The 24562-nt window shown below is 34.2% G+C and overlaps 1 protein-coding gene across 5 annotated transcripts in view; it reads right to left on the bottom strand.

Annotated features, from left to right (window-relative positions):
• Nucleotides 1-24562, bottom strand: part of WDR45B (WD repeat domain 45B) — a 141291-nt gene that overhangs the window by 41866 nt on the left and 74863 nt on the right. For 3 of the 5 annotated variants that reach the window (XM_051995648.1, XM_051995644.1, XM_051995646.1), the window contains exons 4-6: nucleotides 13178-13265; nucleotides 11531-11625; nucleotides 10631-10654 (exon numbers count right to left, since the gene is read on the bottom strand). In XM_051995648.1, the coding sequence (XP_051851608.1) occupies nucleotides 10631-10654; nucleotides 11531-11625; nucleotides 13178-13265 (207 nt within the window). The remainder of the gene's footprint in view (nucleotides 1-10630; nucleotides 10655-11530; nucleotides 11626-13177; nucleotides 13266-24562) is intronic. The other 2 variants (XM_051995645.1, XM_051995647.1) reach the window with 1 other exon arrangement.

Raw genomic sequence — 24562 nt, 5'->3', positions numbered from 1 at the left:
AAAGTGAGGGAGGGAGGGAAGAAGGAAGGAAGGAAGGAAGGAAGGAAGGAAGGAAGGAAGGAAGGAAGGAAGGAAGGAAGGAAGGAAGGAAGGAAACAGCTCTCCTGCTATCTGGAGCAGATTCTTCAAAAGTTGAAGAACATCAGTAGTCAAAATAACAAAACCAAATAATAATTGGCGAGTACCAATGTTTCCTCTGACTCTTTTTAAAAACACACATACACCCCTCATTTCCAATGAGAAATCCCTCCTCTATCAAATTTGAGCCATTCTTTCTTTGCAAATTAGTTTTTAATAGTATTTAAATTTGTATTAAATTTGTAATTCTTCCAATGATATGTAAAGACAAATTTTATTCATTTCAAATTTTTCATTCATTTTAAAATTTTGAGTTCCGTTCTCCCCCACCACCAAAAAAAAAAAAAAAAAAAAAAAAAAAAAAAAAAAAACATGAAAAACATGAAAAAAAAAAAAAAGAAAGAAAGTGAAAATAGTATGCTTCAATCTGTATTCAGGGTTCATTACTTTCTTCTCTGGATGTGGATAGCATTTTCTATTATGAGTTGGCTTGGATCACTATATTAATCTGTTTTTAGCCTCGGAAGAATGAATGATTTCATTTGATTACATCATAATTGGGACTTATACCACTTCCTTCCTAACTCCAAAACCAGCTCAGATCTCCATTAATGACATCATACTGTCTACAACCATTATTGATCTCATATACCTCCACTCACAACTGTTTTTAAAAGTTCAGTTTTAGTAAATCCCCTTCAGCGTTACTCACTGGAGATATGAAGAATGGTTAAGTAAGAGGTCCTCTCTCAAGAAACTTGAAACTTAAAACTTGATGGCAAGGACAAATAAACAAAGAATAATGATTCAAAATAAATGCAAAGGAGAGATCAAAACTACTCTTAAAAAAAAAATCTAAGGAAGAAAATCATACTATTAGCTTGGAATAAGATTAGAAGTATGTCAAAGAAGAGCAGTGGCATGGACCTGTTGAAGTAATTTTTTTTTGAAAGAGAAATACTTCAACTGAAAGACCTATATAAGAAATACTGCCCCAGATACAAAGAAACATGGGTTATGAAAATTAAAGTGAGAAAAGGCAAGACTATGTTGGAGAAAAGAGAGTATTCTACTTTGCCTGGAATGATGATTGTATAAAGAAGGTTAAAATTTAGGGGAAAAAAAAAAACAAAACAAAACAAGAATACATAATGGAATCAGACTATAGAGAACTTTAAATAGCTGAATTTATGTTTTAAATATGTAACAGGAGGGAAAAAAAAAAGACATTACTCACGCCTCAGTCTTTTTACATCCAGTTGCAGTGCCCTACCCAGCTTACCTTCTTTATTTCAGCTTCCCTTGAACTTTGTGTAAGTCATGCTCAACGACTTTCAAGCAATGAGGTAGTATAGCAGATAGCCCAGCCTGGAGTCAGAAATACTCATTTTTTAGAGTTGAAAATATAGCTTCAGACACTTTACTAATTATATAATTCTGGACAAGTCACTTAACCCTGTTTGCCTCAGTTTCCTCATCTGTAAAATAAGTTGGAGAAAGAAATGGCAAATTGCTCCTACAATATCTTTGCCAAGAAAAACCCCAAATGGGGCCTTGAAGAGTTGGATACAACTGAAAAACAACCTAATGATGACAAAAAGCAGAGGCTCTCTGTAATGATCCATGTTAACAGTAAACTAAGGTAACTGCCAGGTTTTGGACATAGACATTTCTCTGAAGTTCTAATGTACCATAAATTCTATAAGGTGAAACAAAAGCATTACTGACATTAAAATCTATCTGGAGAAGACAGAGCCAAGAGGGATGAGCAAAAGAAGGAACATCCACCCCCAAGCTCTCCCAAACTGTCTTTCAAATAACTTTGAAGTAACATTTCAAAACAAATCCTGCAGCAACAGAAACAATTTTCTAGTGCAAAACAACTTCGAAGATTGGCAGGAAAGGTCTGATTCATTGGGGTGTTAGTGGAGCATACCGTAAAGAGCAAACTACATCAGAGGAGGCTGCACTCCAGCAAGATAGCAGCAGGCATTGAAGGCAAAAGAATCCATAAATTTATATTTATCCAGGACAGAAGTACATTCAACAAACATAGGAACCAAGGTCATCTCAAGTTAACTGGTGGCATAGGAGCTCTCAGCTAATGGGATCAGGCAAATGATCAGAAGATCAGAGGAGTCCCTTTACTAGCAATTGTGTTGCACTGCCTGTAAATGGAGAACAAGATTATAGTTCTAGGGCTTGTTGCTTGTTATAGCTCACTGACCAGAGAGCAGTGACCTTGGATCATACCACGTTGGAAGAACTGAAAACTTATAAAATCCCAAAGTACACTCTGAAAACAAACAAACAAACAAAAAAAAAAATCCAAAGCTTGGGACAATGTCCCATGGACCCTAGAATCAGAGACCAACTATGATATAAAGTTAAAGTTAAAATCAAGGAACCTAACTGGGCTGGAAAAATGAGCAAAATAACAAAATAGAACCTTGACCATAAGTTACTATGTGATAGTGAAAATTAAAACATAATTTCAGAAGATATGAAATCAAAGCAGTGACACTGAAAACCTCCAAGAAAAATGTTATTAGGTCTCAAGAACAAAAATAACTGAAAGAATTAAAAAAAAAAAAAAAAAGGATGTTTAAAACCAATTAATAAGGTAGAGGAAAAATGGGAAAGGAAATGAAAAAGATACAAGAAAATCATGAAAAAGTCAACACCTTGATAAAAGAGGCACAAAAAAATTACTAAAAAAAAGGCCAAATGATAAGCGACACCCCTCTCCAAAAAAAAAAAAAAAAAAAAAAACCTCAATGAAAAGAATTCCTTAAAAAGGATAATTGGGAGCAGCTAGATGGCGCAGTGGATAGAGCACCAGCCCTGAAGTCAGGAGGACACCAGTTCAAATTTGACCTGAAACACTTAACATTTCCTAGCTATGTGACCCTAGGCAAGTCTTTTAACCCGAACTGCCTCAGCAAAAAAATAAATAAATAAAATAAAATAAAAATAAAAATAAAAATAAAAAGTATAATTAGCCAAATGAGAAAAGATGTCCAAAAATTCACTGAAAAAAATAATTCCTTAAAAATTAGAATTGGTTACGTGGAAGATAATGACAATAATGACACCATGAGACATCATGTTAAAACAATACAACAAAACCAAAAGAAAAAAAAATGAAGAAAATGTGAAATATCTCATTGGGAGGAAAACACCAACAGATCTGTGAAAAAGATTAAGGAAAAACAATTTTAAGTATTATTGGACTTTCTGAAAGCCCTAATCAAAATCTATACATTTTTCAAGAAATTAGCAAAGAAAATCCTGATATCACAAAATGAGAAGGCAGAAATTTAAAGAATCCTTCAGTCACCTCCTGAAAGGTACCAAAATGAAAATTCTCAGGAATACTATAGCCAAATTCTAGATATCCCAAGTCAAGGATAAAATTTCCAAAAAGTTAAAAAGAAATTTTCATGTATCATGGAGCCAAAGGCAGGATCATACAAGATTTGGTACCTTCCACATTAAAGGATAGTTTGGAATATGATATTCCAGAATGAAAAATGAAACAGAATTATAACCAAGAATCACCTAATAATCTTTCAGGGAGAAAAAAAGATGTTTAATGAAATAAAGGACTTTTAAGCATTCCTGGTGAAAAGATCAGAACTCAATAGAAAATCTGATTTAAGTACAAAATTGAAGAGAAGCATATAAAAAGGTAAACAGAAAGTGACATCATAAGAGATTCAATAAAGTTAAAAATTCAACTTCAATAAAATTGGATTAAAGCAATTTCTAGTACCCTAGTACCTCAAAAGGGACCTAGAAAACCAGCAACTTCTGAGCATTCCAACTTCCATTCCACTGTTCAGAATATAACTATGCTTTCCATCTACCAATGTAGAGCACTGATCTTAATATTCCACAACCTTCTGCAACAACTCTGCTCTCAAATTTTACCATGGATAAGTGAGAACTTAATTCTCTTACCAAATCCAAACCAGATTCATATTCTCACTCCACCTAAAAGGACTATGCTAAATCTCAAAATCCAAAATAAATCTTGGGAAAGGGATTATAACTTAGTGATGTGGATGATACAAGCCTTCCAGTCACTGATAATAGAAATGTTTGAGAGGAAATGATTCACTTGCTAAATATTTAACTTTGTTTTACAGGGACTTCTAACAAAAGACAAAAAAATAAAGAAGGTAAAATGAATTTTAAAAAGATTTAAAAATATATATATATGGAAATCTAATCTTTCCAATAACCAAGTAACCTAGAAAATAGTTAAACTAGAACCAAGATCTTAAAATACTAAGAATGAGTTTTGGGGGCAACTAGGTTAGCACAGGGGATGGAATACCAACTAGCCCTGAAGTCAGGAGGTTCGAATCTGATCTCAGACAATTTAACACTTCCTAGCTGTGTGACCCTACTCAAGTCACTTAACCCCAATTGCCTCAGCATGTAAATTCAGCTCAATAAACACTGCTCAGGGACTTGGCATGAAATAAAGCATTGTACAATTTGACTGCATAATTAAACATCTACATAAATCACAGACAATTTGACCATTTCATACATACTAAATTAAACACATTAAAATATTTTTTAAAATTATAAAAGCATGAAAATAAAAGCAATATGGAAAAAAAAATCCTGAAAGTGAAGAGGATCAACACACACACACACACACACACACACACACACACACACACACACACACAGTAAGAATTCAGGAAAGTAGATTTCAAAGACAGAAAAGACCAAAGGTTTTTTTAAAGGCAGATTCTGTAATTCTACAGGAAAATTCAAGTGAAAAGAACTGGGAAACTCTCAAGATCAAATTCTGAAGATAGAGAAACAATTCCATTAAGAAGGGAAAAATAGAAATGGTCTAAAGAAATAGATGTAAATGTAAAATGAAGTACAGAAAATACAACAGGAGATAACAAAGGATGAATACAAAAATGTGGAATAATAGGATGATATAACTGACAAGTGAGAAAGTAAAGCCATTTAATTATTATTTTGCTTTTATTTTCTACATCAATGAAAACAACCTAAGGTGAGGAAAAAACAGAACAAAAATGGCTGATAGGGAGGTGATATTCAATATAAATAAGATAGTAGGCTATCTTGGAAGAATTCAGAACACCTTGTCCAGAAGAACCATATCCTAGGCCCAAGAAATAACAAACAGATATACTACTAAAACACTGTTAGTCATTTTTTAAAAGATTACTGAGAATAGAGAAGGAAGTGTCTAACTGAAGCCAGTGTCCTAAAATTTAAAAATATATTATATTGAAAGCTTTTGATTTTACACAGCATAGAATCAAAGAATTAGAGCAACCTCACTGGTCAGTACAATTCATTATAACTAATATTTAAAAAGTGGTCATTCAATCTTGGTTTAAGACTTCCAAAAAGGTGAAACATCACTTCTCAAACCAACCCATACCACTTTTGGACAGCTCTAATTGTTAGGATATTTTTTTCTAATATCAAGACTAAACTGGTTTCTTTAAAATTCAAAATTACACACAAGTATTTTAAGACAGCAATCATAGCATCTGAAGATATCTTTTTTTCTAGTAGAAACATGCCCAATTCTACCAATCAATTCTCATATGGTATGGATTAAGGCCCTTCTCACTATTCTACATGACCTCTTCTGGACTTCCTCCTGCCTATCATTGCCATTTTGTGCTATCTAGTCCTGAATACAGTTATCAAGGTGAAGTTTAATGGGGGGCAGAGTAAAGCATAAAATAAAATACCTATTCCTAAGCTATGACCTTCTTACCACAGCCAGAGATCATATGGAGTATTTTGACTGACACTTCATACTATTGATTCCTATTGAGCTTGCAGACCATCAGTAAAAGCCCCACAATTTTTTCAGAACTGCCATCTATTTATGGTTTAGTTGATTGGGGGGACGAGGGGGGGGAGAGGGAGATGGGGGAGAGGGGGAAAGGAGCGGGCAAATCTGAATGCAAGACTTTAATTTATCTTTGCTAACTCTCAATTTACTAGATTCAGACCAGTGCTCCAATTTGTTGAGAACTTCTGGTGCATCACTGATTTCCAGTCCATTAGCTATTTTATCTGGGCTGAACCAATTCAAGTTTGATATTGTAACAAAATGATCTGGTAATCATTCAACAATTTACAAAAGGAAATTTATATTTATCCAGGACAGAAGTACATTCAACAAAGATGAGGTCAGCTGAGGTAATCTCAAGTTAACTTAGCTAACTGAAGCTCCCTAAATTGCCAAAAAGCCCCAATGTAATCTACTAGTCAAGTAACAGAGAGGGAATGTAGAGCTCCTCATGGATGTTTTGTGCTCAAGCAACTCTTAGAACATTTTTCATTCAGAACATTCCTCAATGAATTCAGTTCCTGGCTCACAATCTTCCTTCCCTCCATCTTCACACTAGGTGACTTCTAACATATAGAGATGTCTTTATTTTCTATTTCCTTAATAAATTCAATTCCCATGAGCCTCCCCACTCCATCTAAACTATATACAGTAATGTTGCTATCACACACAAGTGTTCCACTTGTTTTCACAAACTGCAAAATTCCTCTATCTGATCAAAATCTTTTTATCATTCTCTCTTCCCTATGCCTTAAAACCCCAAACTTGTTCTTTGCCCTTTTTACCCAATTACCCAAAGCCCCTCACCCAGTTCTTTTCCCAACCTTCAACCCTAAACTAGTTACATTATCCTTTCCCTATCTCAATCTTTGGCAAACAAACTTAGCCTTACCATTTTCTCTTTACTCCAGTAGTCAATCACACCTTGCCAAACAGTTCTAGATTATTTTCACCCTCTGTTTCCTTCACTTTTACTATGAAACATGAAACTATATTTACACCCATGCATATATTTTTTATTTTTGCTGAGGCAATTGGGGTTAAATGATGTGCCCAGGGCCATCCAGCTAGGAAGTATTAAGTGTCTGAGACCAGATTTGAACTCAGGTCCTCCTGACTTCAGGGCCAAAATGCGGTGTTCTTTTTCTTTAATATAATAAGATAATGGTTCTTTCTGGGAGAAAGTGCAGGTTTCTTGGGGGAGGTTTTTCTTGGAGGCAGTTTTAGTATCAGTTCAGATCAATAATTACCCCAAATGCAAACAGCTGGTAAAAATACAAACGTTTATTTCTCCTTCCAAGTCTTGTCTCTTTCCTTGGGCCCGGATAGCTAGATTCTTAGAGGCCTATCTCTCTGCTTGGTTCCAAGAGCTCCCTCCAAATTTCTCCAAATCCAAAGGTTTTGTCCTTCAGCCTCTGCCTCTACTTTCTTCAGCCTCCAGCCAGCACAAAGGTGGAATGAATGTCTTGTCTCCTTCACTTGGGGCTCAGCTAGCTTTCTGGCGAGCCTTTCAGACCAGCTTGGTCTCAGTGGGGGAAGTGCAGGAGCCCAGCCACCACAGAGAGCCCTGGTGCCACCTAGCTGCCCCCATACATGTATTTAAGAGAGAGAAAGAGAGAGAGAGAAAGGAAGAAAGGAAGAAAGAAAGAAAGAAAGAGACAAGAAATTACATTGACAGAACCCATTACAAATTTGTTATGTAATCTCAACTGGTCCTCACTAAAACAAGAAAGTAATCCTGCTCCTTCCTAATCAATTCATTGTCCCCAAACACTTTGGTATTTCTTCCAGTCATATGGCTCCCCTTTCCCCCAACTCTCAGTGGAAGCATTTTATGCCTGTGAAACCAGCATACCACCATTATGCCAAGAAATTGAATCACTTCTATTAAAATTGTCTTAGGAAAATTTTGAAGATCATCTGGCCAGGATAAGATACCAGACATTGAGGTCTTTTCTCAAATTAAACAGCCAAGCATTAAAAAATGCAACTCTGTTGGGCTAGCTATACTATTTGAATGCCAAATGTACACCTGCCAAAAAGACTACCTTATGGAGAACTCACACAGGGCAAGTGCACACATGGTAGTCAGAAAAAGTGATATAAGGACATTCTCAAGGTCTCTCAACAATTTTAGAATTGATTATACAATATGGAGACACCGGCACAGGACCCTGATCAAAGAAGATGCTGTGCCTATGAGCACAGAAAAACTTCAGTAGCTACTGGGCTTATATTCCAAAGAGATATTAAAGAAGGGAAAGGGACCTGTATGTGCCAAAATATTTGTGGCAGCCCTGTTTGTAGTAGCTAGAAACTGGAAAATGAATGGATGCCCATCAATTGGAGAATGGTTGGGTACATTGTGGTATACGAATGTTATGGAATATTATTGTTCTGCAATAAGTGACGAGCAGGATGAATACAGAGAGGCTTGGAAAAATTTACATGAACTGATGCTGAGTGAAATGAGCAGAACCAGGAGATCATTATATACTTCAACAACAATACTATATGAGGATGTATTCTGATGGAAGTGGATATCTCCGACAAAGACAAGATCTAATTTAGTTCCAATTGATCAATGATGGACAGAATCAGCTACACCCAGAGAAGGAACACTGGGAAATGAGTGTGAACTGTTTGCATTTTTGTTTTTTTTCCCAGGTTATTTTTACCTTCTGAATCTAATTCTTCCTGTACAACAAGAGAACTGTTTGGTTCTGCACACATATACATTTAACATGTTTAACATATTCAACATGTATAAGACTGCCTGCCATTTAGGGGAGGGGATGGAGGGAGGGAAGGGAAAAGTCAGAACAGAGTGCAAGGGATAATGTTGTAAAAAAAATACCCATGCAGCATATGTATTGTCAATAAAAAGTCATAATAAGAAGAAAGAAAGAAAAACTGCAGAAGCTCAGAAGAAATGTATAAAGATGCACAAAGTTAGAAAATCCACCCCAAATGTTTATAAGAAGTATTTGTGCTTGACCTATAGCAAAGCATTCTGAAGTTACTACTGGTCTGATCAGCCACACTCTAAATTGACTCTAACATAAGCAATGTCATTTTGGTCCTCTTCAAGAACAAAGGACCTATTCAGCTCTCATCCTTTTTGGACTTCTCAAATGTGATGTCACTGAGGCCTCAAATTCAACATATCCAAAACAAAACATAGTATTTTTTTCCCAAACCCCTACCCTCTTCCAAATTTCTGTATTACTATGAAGTGTACCACCATCCTCTCTCATTCTACATATCCAAATTTTCAGAATATCTAGTCATTTCTGGGGCAGTTAGGTGGTGCAGGAGGTAGAGCACTACAGTCAACTCATTTTCCCAAGTTCAAATCTGGCCTTAGACATTTATTATAATAGCATAATCCCGGGAAGTAACTTGACAGTGTTTGCTTCAGTTCCTCATCTGTAAAATGAGTTGAAGAAGGATATAGCAAAAATCACTCCAGTATCTTCCTCAAGAAAACTCCATATGGGGTCAAAAATAATCAAATGCAACTGAAACAACTTAACAACAATAAGTCTTTTCTACCAATCTCTTACATATGTCCCTCTTTTCTCCATTGAAACAGCTACAATTTAAGGCCTCATCATCTCTTTCCTTTTAACTGGTCTCCCTGCCTCAAGTTTCTTCCCACTCTATCTTCAACTAATTTGTTAAAACGATTTTCCTGAAGCATAAATCCAGCCATGTCACCCCCTTAATTTAAACTCCAATGGCTCCCACTGACCTCTAGAATCAAACAAATTCCTTTGTTTGGTATTATAAACAATTCACAACCTGGACCCCTGCTACTTTTTCAATTTTTTAATATTTTACTCCCTTCTGTTGTTCACTTGTTTTAGCCATGTCCAACTCTTCATACCCCATTTGAATTTGGTTTTTATTTTATTTTGAATTTGGTTTTTATTTTACTTTGAATTTGGTTTTTATTTTATTTCTTAGCTATAAATAAATGATTTATATATATATACACACACACACATCCAGAGAGAATATCGATCACAACAAAGAATTTTCATTTTTTGTTTGTTTTTTTTCTAGTTTTTTTTTCTTTTTGGTCTAATTTTTATTGCACATCACGACAAATATGGAAATACATTTAAAAGAAATGCACATATTTAACTTATTATTATTTGATAATTTGCTAGTATTTTTTTTTTTGCTAGAACTAAGAGAGAGGGAGAAAAATTTGAAGCACAAAGTCTTGCAAAACAAATGCTGAAAATTATCTTTGCATTGGAAAAATAAAATACTATCAACACTATACAAATAAAGACAGATCTAAATAATGGAAGAAATATTCATTTTTATGAGTAGAAGAATTCAATATAATAACAAAGACAATAGTACCTAAATTAATTCACTCATCCAGTACTATATCATTCAAAACAACAGAAGATTACTATACAGAGTGAGAAAAAAAAAAAGTACAAATAAATGGTAAAAAATCTTACAGGAATAATTTTAAAAGGCAGTCTACAAATAGCAGATCTCAAACAATCCCACAAAGCTGTAATCATCAAAATAATTTGATACTACTTAAGACAAAAGTTGATCAGCCAAACAAATTAGGATAAACAAAATAAACACAGTAGCTTAGGATATGATAAACCCAAGATGCCAACTACTTGGGAAGACTTCATTATTTGACAATACCTGCTGGGAAAACTGGAAAGTGTTCTGGCAAAAAAATATGTGTTCTGGAAAGTGTTCTGGCAAAAAAAAAAAAAAACTACTAACTCACACATAATAAGAAAAGTTTCAAATGACATTAATTAGCCATAAAGGGTAACATCCCAAACAAATCAGAGGAGCAAGAAAAAAACACCTTTTAGAGGAAAGGATTTTTAAAAAATTAATTTTGAATTCTGAATTTTAAATTTCTATAAAAACAAAATCAATGAAGTTCCAATTTAAAAGAAAATATATAATCAATTTTTTAAAATTCTCTATATCAAGTTTCTATGATAAGAGTCTTCCTTTAAAAATATACAAATGTATAAGAATAAGAGCTATTCCCCCAAACTGATAGTCAAAGGATAATGGGCAATGTTCTAAGGGGAAAAAAATCCAATCAACTATATGAAAACATGTTTCAAAACCATGGGGGACACAACAGTAAAATAACTCAAGGGAAAAGACATTAGTATGAGGAAAGTCCCTGTGAAGGGCCTCCCTTTAGTTATGTGATGAACTGAATTACGGATATTGGAAATTTGGAAATTGGAAAAATTAAGAGGCAGGATAAAAAGGGAGAGCATTTCTGGTAAGGAGAAATATCTGGACCAGGCAAAGTTATGTAGACTGTAGATGGAATGTCATATATGGGTAAAAGCAAGGAAGCCAGTATAAATGGATCAATGTAAGAAGGCTAGAAAGATAGCAAGAACCTTAGTTAAGGAGGGCTTTGTTTGCCAGAGGACAAAATGGATTCTGGAAGTATCAAAGAGTAAGTAAAGTTTAATGAGTAGAAAAGTAATATAGTTAAACAGTAATGCATACAAATTCTCAACTAATTATAAAAGGCAATATCATTGCATAACACATAAAACTTACCTTTAGGATTGTAGCAGGTTTCAAAGACGTGCAACTGATGAGGATTGTGTGTAAAAGTAAAAACCTTAATCATTGAATCCAAAACCACCACAATTCTGAAACAAAAAAAATTACGTAATTTCTTCATCAAAAAAATTTTAAAATAATTGTTTTATTTTTTTTCGGGTTAATGTATATATTAACTTTTTTAATACACATTTCTTCATGAATCATGTTGGGAGAGAATAATCAGAACAAAAGGGAAAAACCATGAGAGAAAAATAAAGTAAACCTTCTTCAATAACTAAACTCAAGTCAAAGAGTTAATTCTTGAGCTTCAAGCTTTCAAATTCAAACATACCACCCACACAGAATATATATTAAAATTTTTTAAATTTTGAATTAGAATAAAATCTCACCAACTCTTCTAGATAAACTGACTTCATTAAAAATCTGAGTCAGATAAATTTTTTTAAATGCCATTTAATTACTTTAAAATTCTGTCCATAATTAATCCTAACAGGAACAGACACATTTGTAATATATCAAAATATAAACACACATATATTAATATATATATATATAAGTCTATATAAACACATCTTCAATTATGAAGGCCCCTCCTATAAGTTTCTGTATGTAGATATACTTAAGTATGTTAGATAGTTATATCTACATATTTGATGTCCATATCTAAATAAATATGTACATAACTATATAGATATGCATAGTAATATACATTACATATCTATACAGATATCCCTATACATATAATTATGTCTTATTTATGGTTATTTCATGAAAAATCCTACATAGTTTTCAGCTGTAATCTTGGAGGACAATAGTAATATAAGGAAAGAGAAATGAAATGAGGGAAAAAGAAAGAAAGCACATATGTATTCAGATGCATATATGATATTTCTTTTAAACTCATGTACACATGCATATTTCTTTTAAATTCTTACATATACACATACACATATATCTTTTGAATGCTTACTAAAAGCTATCATCACAATAGCCATTAGTTGGTAAGTTTTTTAAACAAAACTTATTTGTATTTATTTTACTCTATTCAATTATTTGCCTTCACTGTAACAAAGGTAAAATAGTTCCTTAAAAAAGTTAACATGTACAGTAATTAACTTAATACCTTTGCTACCCCATTTAAAAAAGAAAGAAACTGTATAGGTATTTTTCTTTTTTATTTTCTTATTAATTTCACACATAAGCTAATGCTTAAGAAAAAAGTGGAATTTATAAATAATCAAAATTTCAACATGTATGTTCTTCAGTACATCTAGAAAACTCTATCTCTATTATTTTATTATTCATGGTTATTGTTGCTTAAATTTTGACTCACTGGTGAGATTCAAGAATCTCTTATCAATAAATACCTTTACATTTTTCATTATCCTTAACCTGAAACAATTTCTTAGACTTATTACAATAGAGATAATTAATTACTGTCCTCCAAAATTCTATCAGTGCTTTCCATAAAATACCATTGTAAAGAAATTTAAATATAGTTTTTTGGAGCCTTAAACTACAACTGGACATTTAATAAATAGCTAAAACAAGAATTCTGACAATTTTTCCTTCTGCATAAATAAAATTTCAGCTTTGTTCACAAAAACAAATGTTTCATTCAATGCATACTAAGCCTACCTGTCTCGTCGCAGTTTGACTGCTTTGACTTCTGTAGAAAATTCTATTTCAATAACCGTCTTCTTTTTCAGGTCATCCCATATCATCACTAAAATGTCAGAAATATTTTATTAACACAATAATTACATTAAGTTATAAGTGACTTTATATAATCAAAAGGTTATTTCTGAAGTCCAACCTAATTCACTGTGCAGGAATCCCTAAAGTTTATTTAAAGTAAGTTATCACTGATGCTAAGTGAAATGAGCAGAACCAGGAGATCATTATACACTTGGACAACGATATTGTATGAGGACATATTTTGATGGAAGTGGATTTCTTTGACAAAGAGACCTAACTGAGTTTCAATTGATAAATGACGGACAAAAGCAGCTACACCCAAAGAAAGAACACTGGGAAACGAATGTGAACTATCTGCATTTTTGTTTTTCTTCCCGGGTTATTTATACCTTCTGAATCCAATTCTCCCTATGCAACAAGAGAACTGTTCGGTTCTGAAAACATATATTGTATCTAGGATATACTGCAACATATCCAACATATAAAGGACTGCTTGCCATCTAGGGGAGGGGGTGGAGGGAGGGAGGGAAAAAAAAAATCGGAACAGAAACGAGTGTCAATATAAAGTAATTATTAAATAAAAATTAAAAAAAAAAAGAAAAAAAAATAAAGTAAGTTATCATAAAAAAAATACTTACCTTTCATTGAGAATACAATGTTAATGCCAAAAAACCTATGCGTAAAAACTCAAGGTATGGCTCAGAACCTAAAGCTGTAGAATCTCACTAAGTAGAATCAATCTTTGAGGTTTTCATCTAAAAATTTCTTTGGTCTCCACAAGCATTTATTAAGCTTTATTATATGGCTAGGATGACAGGAAAAGATAATGCTGAATGTTGAAGGGGATGTGGGAAAACTAGGACACTCCTACATTGGTAGAATTGTGAATACATCTAACTATTCTGAAGAGTGATTTGGAACTCAATCTCAATGCTCAAAAAGTTATCAAGCTGGTCATACCCTTTGATCTATCAGTGTTACTACCGGGCTTATATCCCAAAGAGATCTTAAAGAAGGGAAAGGGATCTGTGTGTGCAAAAATATTTGTGGCAGCTCTCTTTGTAATGGCCAAAAACTGGAAACTGAGTGGATGCCCATCAATTGGAGAATGGCTGAATAAATTGTGGTATATGAATGTTATGGAATATTATTGTTCGGTAAGAAATGACCAATAGGATGATTTCAGAAAGGCCTAGAGAGACTTACATGAACTAATGATGAGTGAAATGAGCAGGACCAGATCATTATATACTTCAACAACAATACTATATTCTGATGGGCGTGACTCTCTTCAACAATAAGATGAACCAAATCAGTTCCATTTGTTCAATAATGAATTGAACCAGCTACACCCAGCGAAAGAACTCTGGAAAATGACTGTGAACCACTACATAACATTCCCAATCCCTCTATTTTTGTCCACCTGCATTTTTTATTTCTTTCACAGGTTAATTGTACATTATTCAAAGTCCGATTCTTCTTGTGCAACAAAATAATTTTATGAATATGTACACATATATTGTATTTAACATATAGTTTAACATATTTAACATGTATTGGTCTACCTGCCATCTTGGGGAGGGAGTGGAGGGAAGGAGGGGAAAAATTGGAACAAAAGGTTTTGCAATTGTCAATGCTGAAAAATTATCCATGCATATATCTTGTAAAAAAAAAAAAAAAAAAAAACTCAAGAAACCTTGCCCTGAGGTAGTCACATTCTAATCATGAAGAAAACAAGCATTTAATTCTAGGAGGGAGCGGGGAAATTGGGTGATACAGTTGGTAGAGTGGTAACCCTGGTGTCAGGAAGCCATCTAGCATTAGGCACCTACTAGTTGTGTGCCTAATTTAAATTTAATAATTTAAATTTCTTTTCACACATCCACCCCCCACAAATATGTATATGATATATATTTCTATATGTATTTAAATAAGATAGTGTTCACATTCTAATTTCTAATAGTGAAGAAAATATGCAAATAACTATATCATCTCCCCTGCTAATCTACAGGGACAGGGGCAGAAACATTACTCCATTAACATTATTCCCCCACTGGTACCCTCTCCTGAACTGTCTATTACTGAGGACATTTGTTATTGTTTGTTCTTTCTGAAGCCAAATCCCCTAGAGAGATTAATAACCCTTCTCTGAACCCATCTAGCATTGATTAACAAATTCCTATTCAGTCATACCCTTCCAACAACAGAGATCCTGAACCTCCAGTCATCTGTTACCTATCACTTATTGCCCACTCCCTTATTCCCCTACCCCTTGAATATTCCCCCTTTTTATTCAATATTCAATATCATACTTTGCATTGTGCTCTTTAAAATACACACACTAAGGTAATAAACATTTTCATCTTTTCCTTTTCCATTTGCTTCATCTTCTGGCTCTTACTGAGCTTTGGTGCTCTTCTTATGAAATGGCAGGCTGACATCCCTTGTCACCACTGGTTGGAGCTTCACTTACTTATATTCCTCTGGACTTATAAGCCAAGATGAGGAAGTGGAATACTTTTAACTCTTCATTTGAATTTCAAAGCATTCCCTTTACCTTCATCATTATCCTCCTTTGAGGTTCACTAAACCTGTATCTACCATCCAATAAAAATTCGGGTTTACTGGTCTACTGTAGATTATACCACCCCTTTTTTCCTCAATGAGATCAGGACCTAATTCACAGTCTCTCTCTTTCTCAACCCCTGCCCACATACTGCTTACATAATGATATTCTTTGAAACACTTAGCATTACTACAGATTCTCCACTTGTTCATTTCTTATAACCTATATCTCCATGATATCTCTGCTATACAAGAGATAGTCATATACTTGATCTTGCCATCAAGAACAAATTCTACATTCAAGAACTTGAAAACTTTATTATTGATGCTTGGTAACTTTATTCAAGCCACATCTTCTGATTTCACTGTAACCTCTGATCACTAGACCCCTTAATTCACTTCCAACGCATGACTTTTCTAATTCTTCAGGTGCTTCAGTCACATGGCATATAATTTCAGTTATATCACTAGACTGTTGCTTATCTTAATTAAGTCTGTTAAGTAAGAGTCTTTTGTAGCTAACATTTCCTTGGTTTGGAAAAAATCAATAGCTATCCTAAAGCTGATTATACATTATATATAGGAGTAACTCTCTTTATTATTCTTCAGTTGTTTTAGTTGTATCTGACTCTTTATGACCCCATTTGGATTTTCTTGGCAAATTCTCTAGCTTATTTTAAAGATGAGGGAATTAAGGCCAATAGTGTTAAGTGACTTGTGCAGGATCATATAACTTTTCATTATCTGAGATCAGATTTCAAGTCTTCCTGATTACAGGCCTAATACTCCATTCACAGTGTCATTTACCTGATCTGGCTTAGACAATTAGCTAGCCCTGAATTAGGCACACTTTCTTCCCTTCCAGATATTGACAACTTCAGTGAACTTGTTCAGCTTTATACAATTCTCTTCTCATGAATCCCTTGCCCCATTTTCCCTACTGTCACTCTAGCCCTGATAAGCTTCAATCCTGCTATCACTCCTATACATATGCAATCCAATAAAACTGGAAAAAACTGAAATTGAGCTGATTGGATCTGCTACAAATTTATGTATAGTGCTCATTGCTACAAGGAAATCACTTTATACCTCCCTAATTGCATGGCTTTTCCAAACATTTTCATCCTTTCTCAAACCTCTTTTTCCTTTTTCCTTTCCCCCAACCCTCTCGGCTTTGACCCTGATTATCTTAATGAAAAAAAAAAAGTCAATGAACCATTACATAGAATTCCCAATCCCTATATTTTTGTCTGCCTGCATTTTTAAAAATTTCCTTCACAGGCTAACAGTATACTATTTTAAAGTCCGATTCTTTTTGTACAGCAAAATAACTGTTTGGACATGTATACTTATATTGTATTTAATTTATATTTTTAACATATTTAACATGTATTGGTCAACCTACCATCTGGGGGAGGAGATGGGGTAAGGAGGGGAAAAATTGGAATAAAAGGTTTCACAATTGTCAACACTATAAAATTACCCATGCATATAATTTGTAAATAAAAAGCTATAATAAAAAAAGAAAGAAAAAAAAGAAAAAAAAGTCACTCCTCAAAAGCTCCCTCTTTTCCCCTCTTCCTTATTTCACATCATTTAGATGCTTTCTTTCACTATCTCTTCTGTTTTCCTTTTCCTTGCCAAAACAAACCCCTCTAGATGTACAGGAAATTCTATTCAGTGTTCTCTTGCACTTTCACTCTCTTATTTTGAATCTCTCCTGTCTACTGAATGCATTCTACTGAATGACCATCTTCAAAATAACTTTACTTGATTCATCCTTCTCCAATATCTCTCCTTCCTTTTGTGACTAAACTTCTTTTGAGGGCTCTTACCTTTTTCTTTTCTCTCAATCTCTTTTTTATTCTTCACAGTACAGCTTCCTTATTTCATCATTCAAATGAAGTTATAAAGTTCCTAATGACTTTTTATTTTTTAATTGTAAAATCTATTATCTTTTTAAAATCCACTTTTTTCTAGAACTTTCTGCACTCTTTGACACTATTGATCACCTCTTTTCCTCCATACTCTCTTCTCTAGGTTTTTGTGAATCTGTTCTCTCCTACTTCCTACTTATTTGAACATTCTTCCTTGATATCCTTTGCTGAATCTTCATCTAAGACAAACCCAGGAAGAGCCCCATAGTGCCACAGGGCTTTGTCATGGGACATTACTTGTTATGAATTATCATCTCTATACTGATTATCCTTAATTCTACTTATGCCAGCAACTGGCACAAAGTGCAGGATGAAATAGCGAGTGAAATGAATGGGGTCAGGTAAGCTCAAGCTTAAAGCATGGGACTGACTTTATTTCTTTTTTTTAAGTTTTTCTGTATTTATTTATTTGTTTGTTTGTTTTTGCTCAGTCAGTTGAGGTTAAGTGATTTGCCCAGGGTCACACAGCTAAAAAGTATTAAGTGTCTGAGGCCGGTTTTGAATTCAGATCTTCCTGACTTCAGGAGGCATCTAGTTGTCTCCTTTTATATCCCAACATAAACATGTTTTTCTGTTATACATTACATAAATGCCAGGAAACCACAGAAAGTATAACCAACCCAAGACATTTCCTTATTCTATTAGACAAAGCACATCCTGTTTTTTTGTTTTTCCTTTAGAGGGGTCCTGTTTCACTATGCACTGAGATCATGTCAACTATCATACTTTTCAGTAAATAATCCAGGGGAGCTCTGATATAAAATATCAGCTAAGGAAGAGACCGTGGCATGTCTCCTGAAGTCCTCCAAGAGATTTTATTTTGTTTCCATCTTCCAGAGAACTTACAGCTGGGCTCCCCACATATCTATCTTGTTCTAACCACTCTGCTGATCTCCATTCTTCCATCTCTAACTAATTGGACATCTCAAACAGATGTCTTAAACTCAACAAACCCAAAGGTGAACTTTCCCCAAAAATTCTCCTCCCTTTTAAATTTTACTTTTTCACAAGCATACTACCATGTTTCCAGTGCCTCAGGCTCCCAAATTTAGTGTCATTTTTAACTCCCTATTCTTTTTCATCACCCTTATCCAATCTGCTGCTAAGGTGAGTTGATTTTTATCTTTGTGACATGTCTCATTTATGCCCTTTTCGCTCCTCTGACACTAATAAACACCCTATTGCAGGTTCTTATCACTTCCTACTTGGACTACTGCAACAGCTTTGTTGCTTAATCTCCCTGCCATTAAGTCATTCCACGCTAGTCCATCATCTACTCAACAGCCAAAATGATGTCCCAAAAGCACAGGTCTGACTATGTCAATTCCACCCCCATCCCAAACTCCTATCACTTCCAAGAACAAATATAAAAAAATCTTCTAGCAATCAAAACCTTTATTACCTGACTTTTTTCCTTTGTTCCCAGTTTGCACACATTACCCACTCACACACAAACTCTGCAATTCAACAATACTGGCTTCCTTGCTTTTTTTCACATAAAACAATCATTTTCTTAATGTTCATTTCCACTAGCTATCTCCAATAAATGAAAAGCTCTTCCTCATTTTTATTCCCTAGATTTGTTGGATCTCTTCAAGTTACAGATAATATCTTATCTTCTATAGTTCTTGCCCACTCCACCTCAATTCTAGTGTATCCCCTAAGTTATTTCAAATTTACCTTGTAACTAAGTTTATTTATAGATATGTTTGCATGGTATTTCCTCCACAAGAATGGGTTGCTTAAGAGAGAAACTATTTCACTCATTGACAAAAAGACAAAAGGTGACAGTTTACAAAGGGCTTTAAAACTTAAATAATTGTGTATTTAATGCTCTTCCCCCACAAGCAACATTTTAAAAAAATATAAAAATAACTGTTCACCCATGTAAAAACTCAGATAAACAAACAAACAAAAAATGGAAAGCAGGTTTTATTTAATCCATGTAGACTACAGGTATCTGTTGATTACCTCATTTTAAAAAATAATTACATTGTTAAGAGCATTTATTGACTGCATTTATTAATTGCATTTCAGAACTGAAAGCAAACAGGGCCTATCTATCTCTGAATCAAAGCCACTTGTGAGAGACTTGGTTATGTCTGAGAATCTCTCAGAACTAGAACAAAGACTATGAAACTTTGGAAACAGAAAGAAGAGTAGGTTATAACTAGAGCTGAAATGGAAAGAACCAATAACCAAAGGGCAACCTGCAAAAGGAGACAGAAAGGGCAGAATTGAACTGTAGTAGAGAACAGTAATATCAAAGAAGACTCTATAGGCTTCTTAGATTAGAATAGTTTGATGGCATTAGCTGTATATACCTCCTCAAGGACTAAAAGAAAATATTTTTTCCCAAAAAATTTCGCTGCTGGTGTTATGTCTATTAATAAATACTACAATACAATCTGCTGCTTTATTACCCAGAAGCTTATGGTAACTTCAACTACAAAGAGTTCAATAGATGCAAATTAAGAGAGAAAACTAAACACTATGTATTTCCTTAACTGAGGGTCTGATGTACTGACTATTTAATTTTTCAATCTTAATGTCTAAAGTAAACTTCCTAAAGACCCAGAGAAGGGAGTCTTGTGGACCATTATATGTGTACCTGGTCAGTTAAGTGTCAGAAAGTAATTAAATTCTTCAGTTATCTCCTGAACATAGAAGGAAATTCCCTAACAAGGGATATAAAGTCCTGGGCTCAACCAAAAAAAAAAAAAAAAAAAAAAAAAGAAAAGAAAATACAAGGATTCAAACCTAAGCCCATAAAGATTCAAGACAATTCCATTTTCCTTCTATATTAAGCTTTTATTCTATATTAAGCCTGTCTTCCACTTGGGACTTACACAGTCCTTCAGACTTATAGTACTACCATGTTCCTCTCATGACAGGCATACCAAGGTATGCAAGCATGGGCTATAAGAGATAACATTCTCCTCTATTTTCCATAAAGCTATACAGTATTTCAATTTATGGTGACAATCCAGGGTTATGGGCCCTCAGGAAAGTTAAGAATTTGAGGTTTTCTCCTGGATCTGCACAGCTTATATGACTCAAATTTTTTTTTAAAGTCCATATTTGCTCCCCCTTGCCATGATTTTATGTGTTTTGCACATTTCCAGTTCCCAGTTTCTGATCAGTTAACAAGTTATATTTGTCTAGGGGAAATGGAAGAATGGGCACAGAACTCTTACATGTATTTGCAATGCAAAAGATAAGAAAGGGGTATAGAAGTGAAACTTTGGGATGAAGAGGCTAGAACAGCCATCTGTGAGAAGAAGAAGAGAATAAGAAAGTTAACATATCCTCTTGAAATATCTGGGAAGAAATATCTGAAGGGACCAGAGTAAATAATGTCCAGGCTAAACCAGATTAAGTTTTGGACTCTGTTTAGGAGGAAGCATAAATAATAAATAAATAGAAAAAAGAACCTATAAAATTAATTTGGTTACAAGACTAAGCCTTAAGAAAGTGACCAAAAAGACTAAGTTGGTCAAAAAGGACCTATTATTATTCTGAGAGTCTCCTTTATTAGGAACAGAAAAACCCAGAGTCTTTGGCAAAACATCAATGATACAGATAAAGCAGGACTGCTTTTTCTTTTCTTCTTTTTAAGATTTTATGGGGAGCTAAGCTGAGTATTTTTTTTCCACGGAAGAAGATGGACATTTCATGAAATAGAGGAATTCCATCTGTTTCTAAGGAAAAAACCAGACTTAAACAAAAAATTTGACCTCCAACAACAGGAATCAAGAGAAGTAGAAAAAGGAGAAACTAGACAGCATAGTAAAGTATCCTCCTACAACTACTTCAACAAAGATGAGAAATTTAAGGATACACTGCACTGTTTCATTCAAGTCCTCTATCTTCAGAGTCGATGTTCTTTTCACTTGCCATTGTGCTTCCCATGGTCAGGCACACTGTAATATGCCCTTGACTCCTGTGCCTCCAAATGCTGTATTTGGAGTGACCAAATAAATGTCTCCTCCCCAACCCACTCAAAAAAAAAAAAAAAAAAAAAAAGAAAAAGATTGTGATTGGCCTGACCCTCAGGAAAGTAAACAAGCTGCATTTAATTGACCACCTCACAGCTAATGTCAACTAAGGTACCATAAAGAACCTATGGGAGCCAATGAGAAATGATGAGGCAAGGAGAAAACTCTCTTGCATCAAGTGCTACTGGAGGCCCTGTCCTATCTCAGTATATCTCAGAATTTAATCTAGAAAAGGCATAAACAACCTTTTACCTTTCCATAATATTTTTAAAATAAAAACTTTTGGAGGGTCTTATGTATAGTTTATATTCTTTTCTTATTTAGTGCAATGGGACGCATTCAACCATATAGTGATCTAAAAGACTTTCTGCGTCAAGGCACAAGGGGATGAAAAAGTATATTTAGAATATATGCATAGCTATACACAAATATATGTGTATATATGTATATATGTGTGTATATATACATATGATATATATGCTTCATCAGTGCCCATTTTGTAAGTGTAAAATATAATATATGTGGCTGTATATACAAACATATATAATCCCTCGTGGATATATTTGTATGTATGTGTATATGTGTAAATTATATATGTGGTTATATAAACAAACAAACAAAAAAGATCTTATGGGGAGGGAGGATTCTGGATTCTGGGAAGATGACAGAATAAATCAGAAAATTTCAAACTCTCCAGATTTCCCTCACAAACAGAACAATTGCCCTCAGGGTGAACCTAGACTGGTGTGAAACAAAGAGGACTTGAAGCAGAATAGGGACAACTAGAGAGGATTCAAAGAAAGACCTTCAGCCCAGGATTAACCAGAGTGAAGTATAAACACCTCCAATCTAGTCCACAGAAACTGCAAGTGAGAAACCCTGGGGCTAGCTTGGTTCCAACCCCAGCAGGAACAACAGGAACTTTCACCTCCAGGACAGGTTGGAGAATCAGAATTGGGGAGTCTGATTTGGGAAGACTAAGTAAAAAGTTCTTAATCTATTAATTAAGAACATCAAGCCTAGCTACGCTGCTGAGACATGGCCCTGGGCAAAAAGGAACCAATTTAGGGCAGAAGCAGCAAGGCAGGGATTCTTTTGGCTACAAGCACTTGCTGGAGGGTGCAGCTTTTGGTTTGGGGTTCCAGGTCAGAGAGGAGAGCTAAAGTGAAACTATCACCCAGCCCACAAGTGTATAATAGTATAATTAGTATTATAATAATATTTCTCATTAAAAAAAGAGTCCAACTATAGAAACTTACTATGAACATAGTGAAGACTGGGGTTCATCTTCAGAGGACACTTAAGTAAAAAAGCCTCTTCTACCCAAAGAATAACAATGTTAAATTTTTTTTGTTCAGAAAGAATTGTAGACAAACATAAACGAAACTTTAAATATCACATGAGAGATATTGAGAAAAAACTAAAAAAGAAAATAAGAACCAAGTAAAATAGTATTATGAAAGAAAAAGTTAACCAACTAGAAAAGGAGAGACAGAATCTTAAAGAAGAAAATAATTATTTGAAAATTAGAACTGGACAAGGGGAAGCCAGTGAAGCTACGAGAGAAAGAAATAACAAAACAAAATATAAAGAATGAAAAAATGCAACAGAGTGTGAACAAAAGATCTGGAGAACAGATCAAGAAGAGAAAATATAACTGGACTACCTGAAAGCTGTGACCAAAAACAAAAAAGAACCATGATACAATAATGCAAGAAATAACCCAAGAAAAACTTCCTGGGGGAAAAGAATATGAGGGGAGAACAGAAATAGAAAAAAAAAAAAAAAAATCCACCAATTACCACCTCAAGAAGGTCCTTTGTGGAAAACACATGGTAATATTAATGTCAAATTTTTGGGGAAAAAAATCTCAAAAAGAAAACTTGCAAGAAAGAAAATAAACAATATGCTGTCACTATAATTAGAACTGTACAGGATTTGTCAGAAGTCACAATAAATGACTGCAGGTCCTGGAAGAATATATACCATACATCAAAAGAACTAGGCCTACTGCCAAAAATATCATATCCAGTAAGATTACCCATAATACTGAATGGAAAAAAAAATGGACATTCAACAAACTTGCAGATTTTCAGAATTTATCTCAACCAAAATCTGGAAAAATTTAACATGTAAGAACCAATATAAAAGAGTAATTTCAAAAAACTCAACATGGACATTTAAATCTTTTATGATTTTTACATGAAAATGTATATCTTATGTTCAGGATTAATACTAGTAACTAGGCACCCCCCTCAAAAGAAAGAATGAGGCAGAGTTGAGTATGATCTGATTCTAAAAAACAAAACTATCTGGGAAAAGGTAAAAACAGTAATTGTGTTATAAAAATGAGGTGCTGAAGAAAAAAAGACACAGCTATTAGAAGATGGAGAAGGGCTCATAGTTCGGAAAACCTACTCACATTGGTAATGAGTTAAATAGGGAACGCTACACAATGCCATGCATATCCCATTAAGGGTATATCTCCCTCCAAAATTTATGAAGAAATAAAGAAGGGAACAGACTAAGGTGAGGTGTAGAAGAATGCATAGATTTATGGCAATGGGACAAGATATGTAGATTAATAAAAAGGAATAAGGGGGGAAGGGTGGCACAGGATAAGGTGGAGTACAGAAGGATGTTTAGATAAACAGGAGTGGGATAAGGCATATAGATTAAAGGGAATGGAATAAAGAGGGAAGAAAAGAATGGGAAGAGGTCAAGTAATACCAAGACAAATTAAGGAGCAAAATTAAAGTGTAAGAGTTAGCAGGGATAGGAAAAAAGAGATATACACAAACACTATAACAAGGATCAAGAGCAAA

The sequence above is a fragment of the Antechinus flavipes genome, chromosome 4 (assembly GCF_016432865.1).
Source record: "Antechinus flavipes isolate AdamAnt ecotype Samford, QLD, Australia chromosome 4, AdamAnt_v2, whole genome shotgun sequence".
Taxonomy (NCBI): domain Eukaryota; kingdom Metazoa; phylum Chordata; class Mammalia; order Dasyuromorphia; family Dasyuridae; genus Antechinus; species Antechinus flavipes.
The sequence above is the reverse complement of the archived record's forward strand: the minus strand, read 5'-3'. Positions and strand labels throughout refer to the sequence as shown.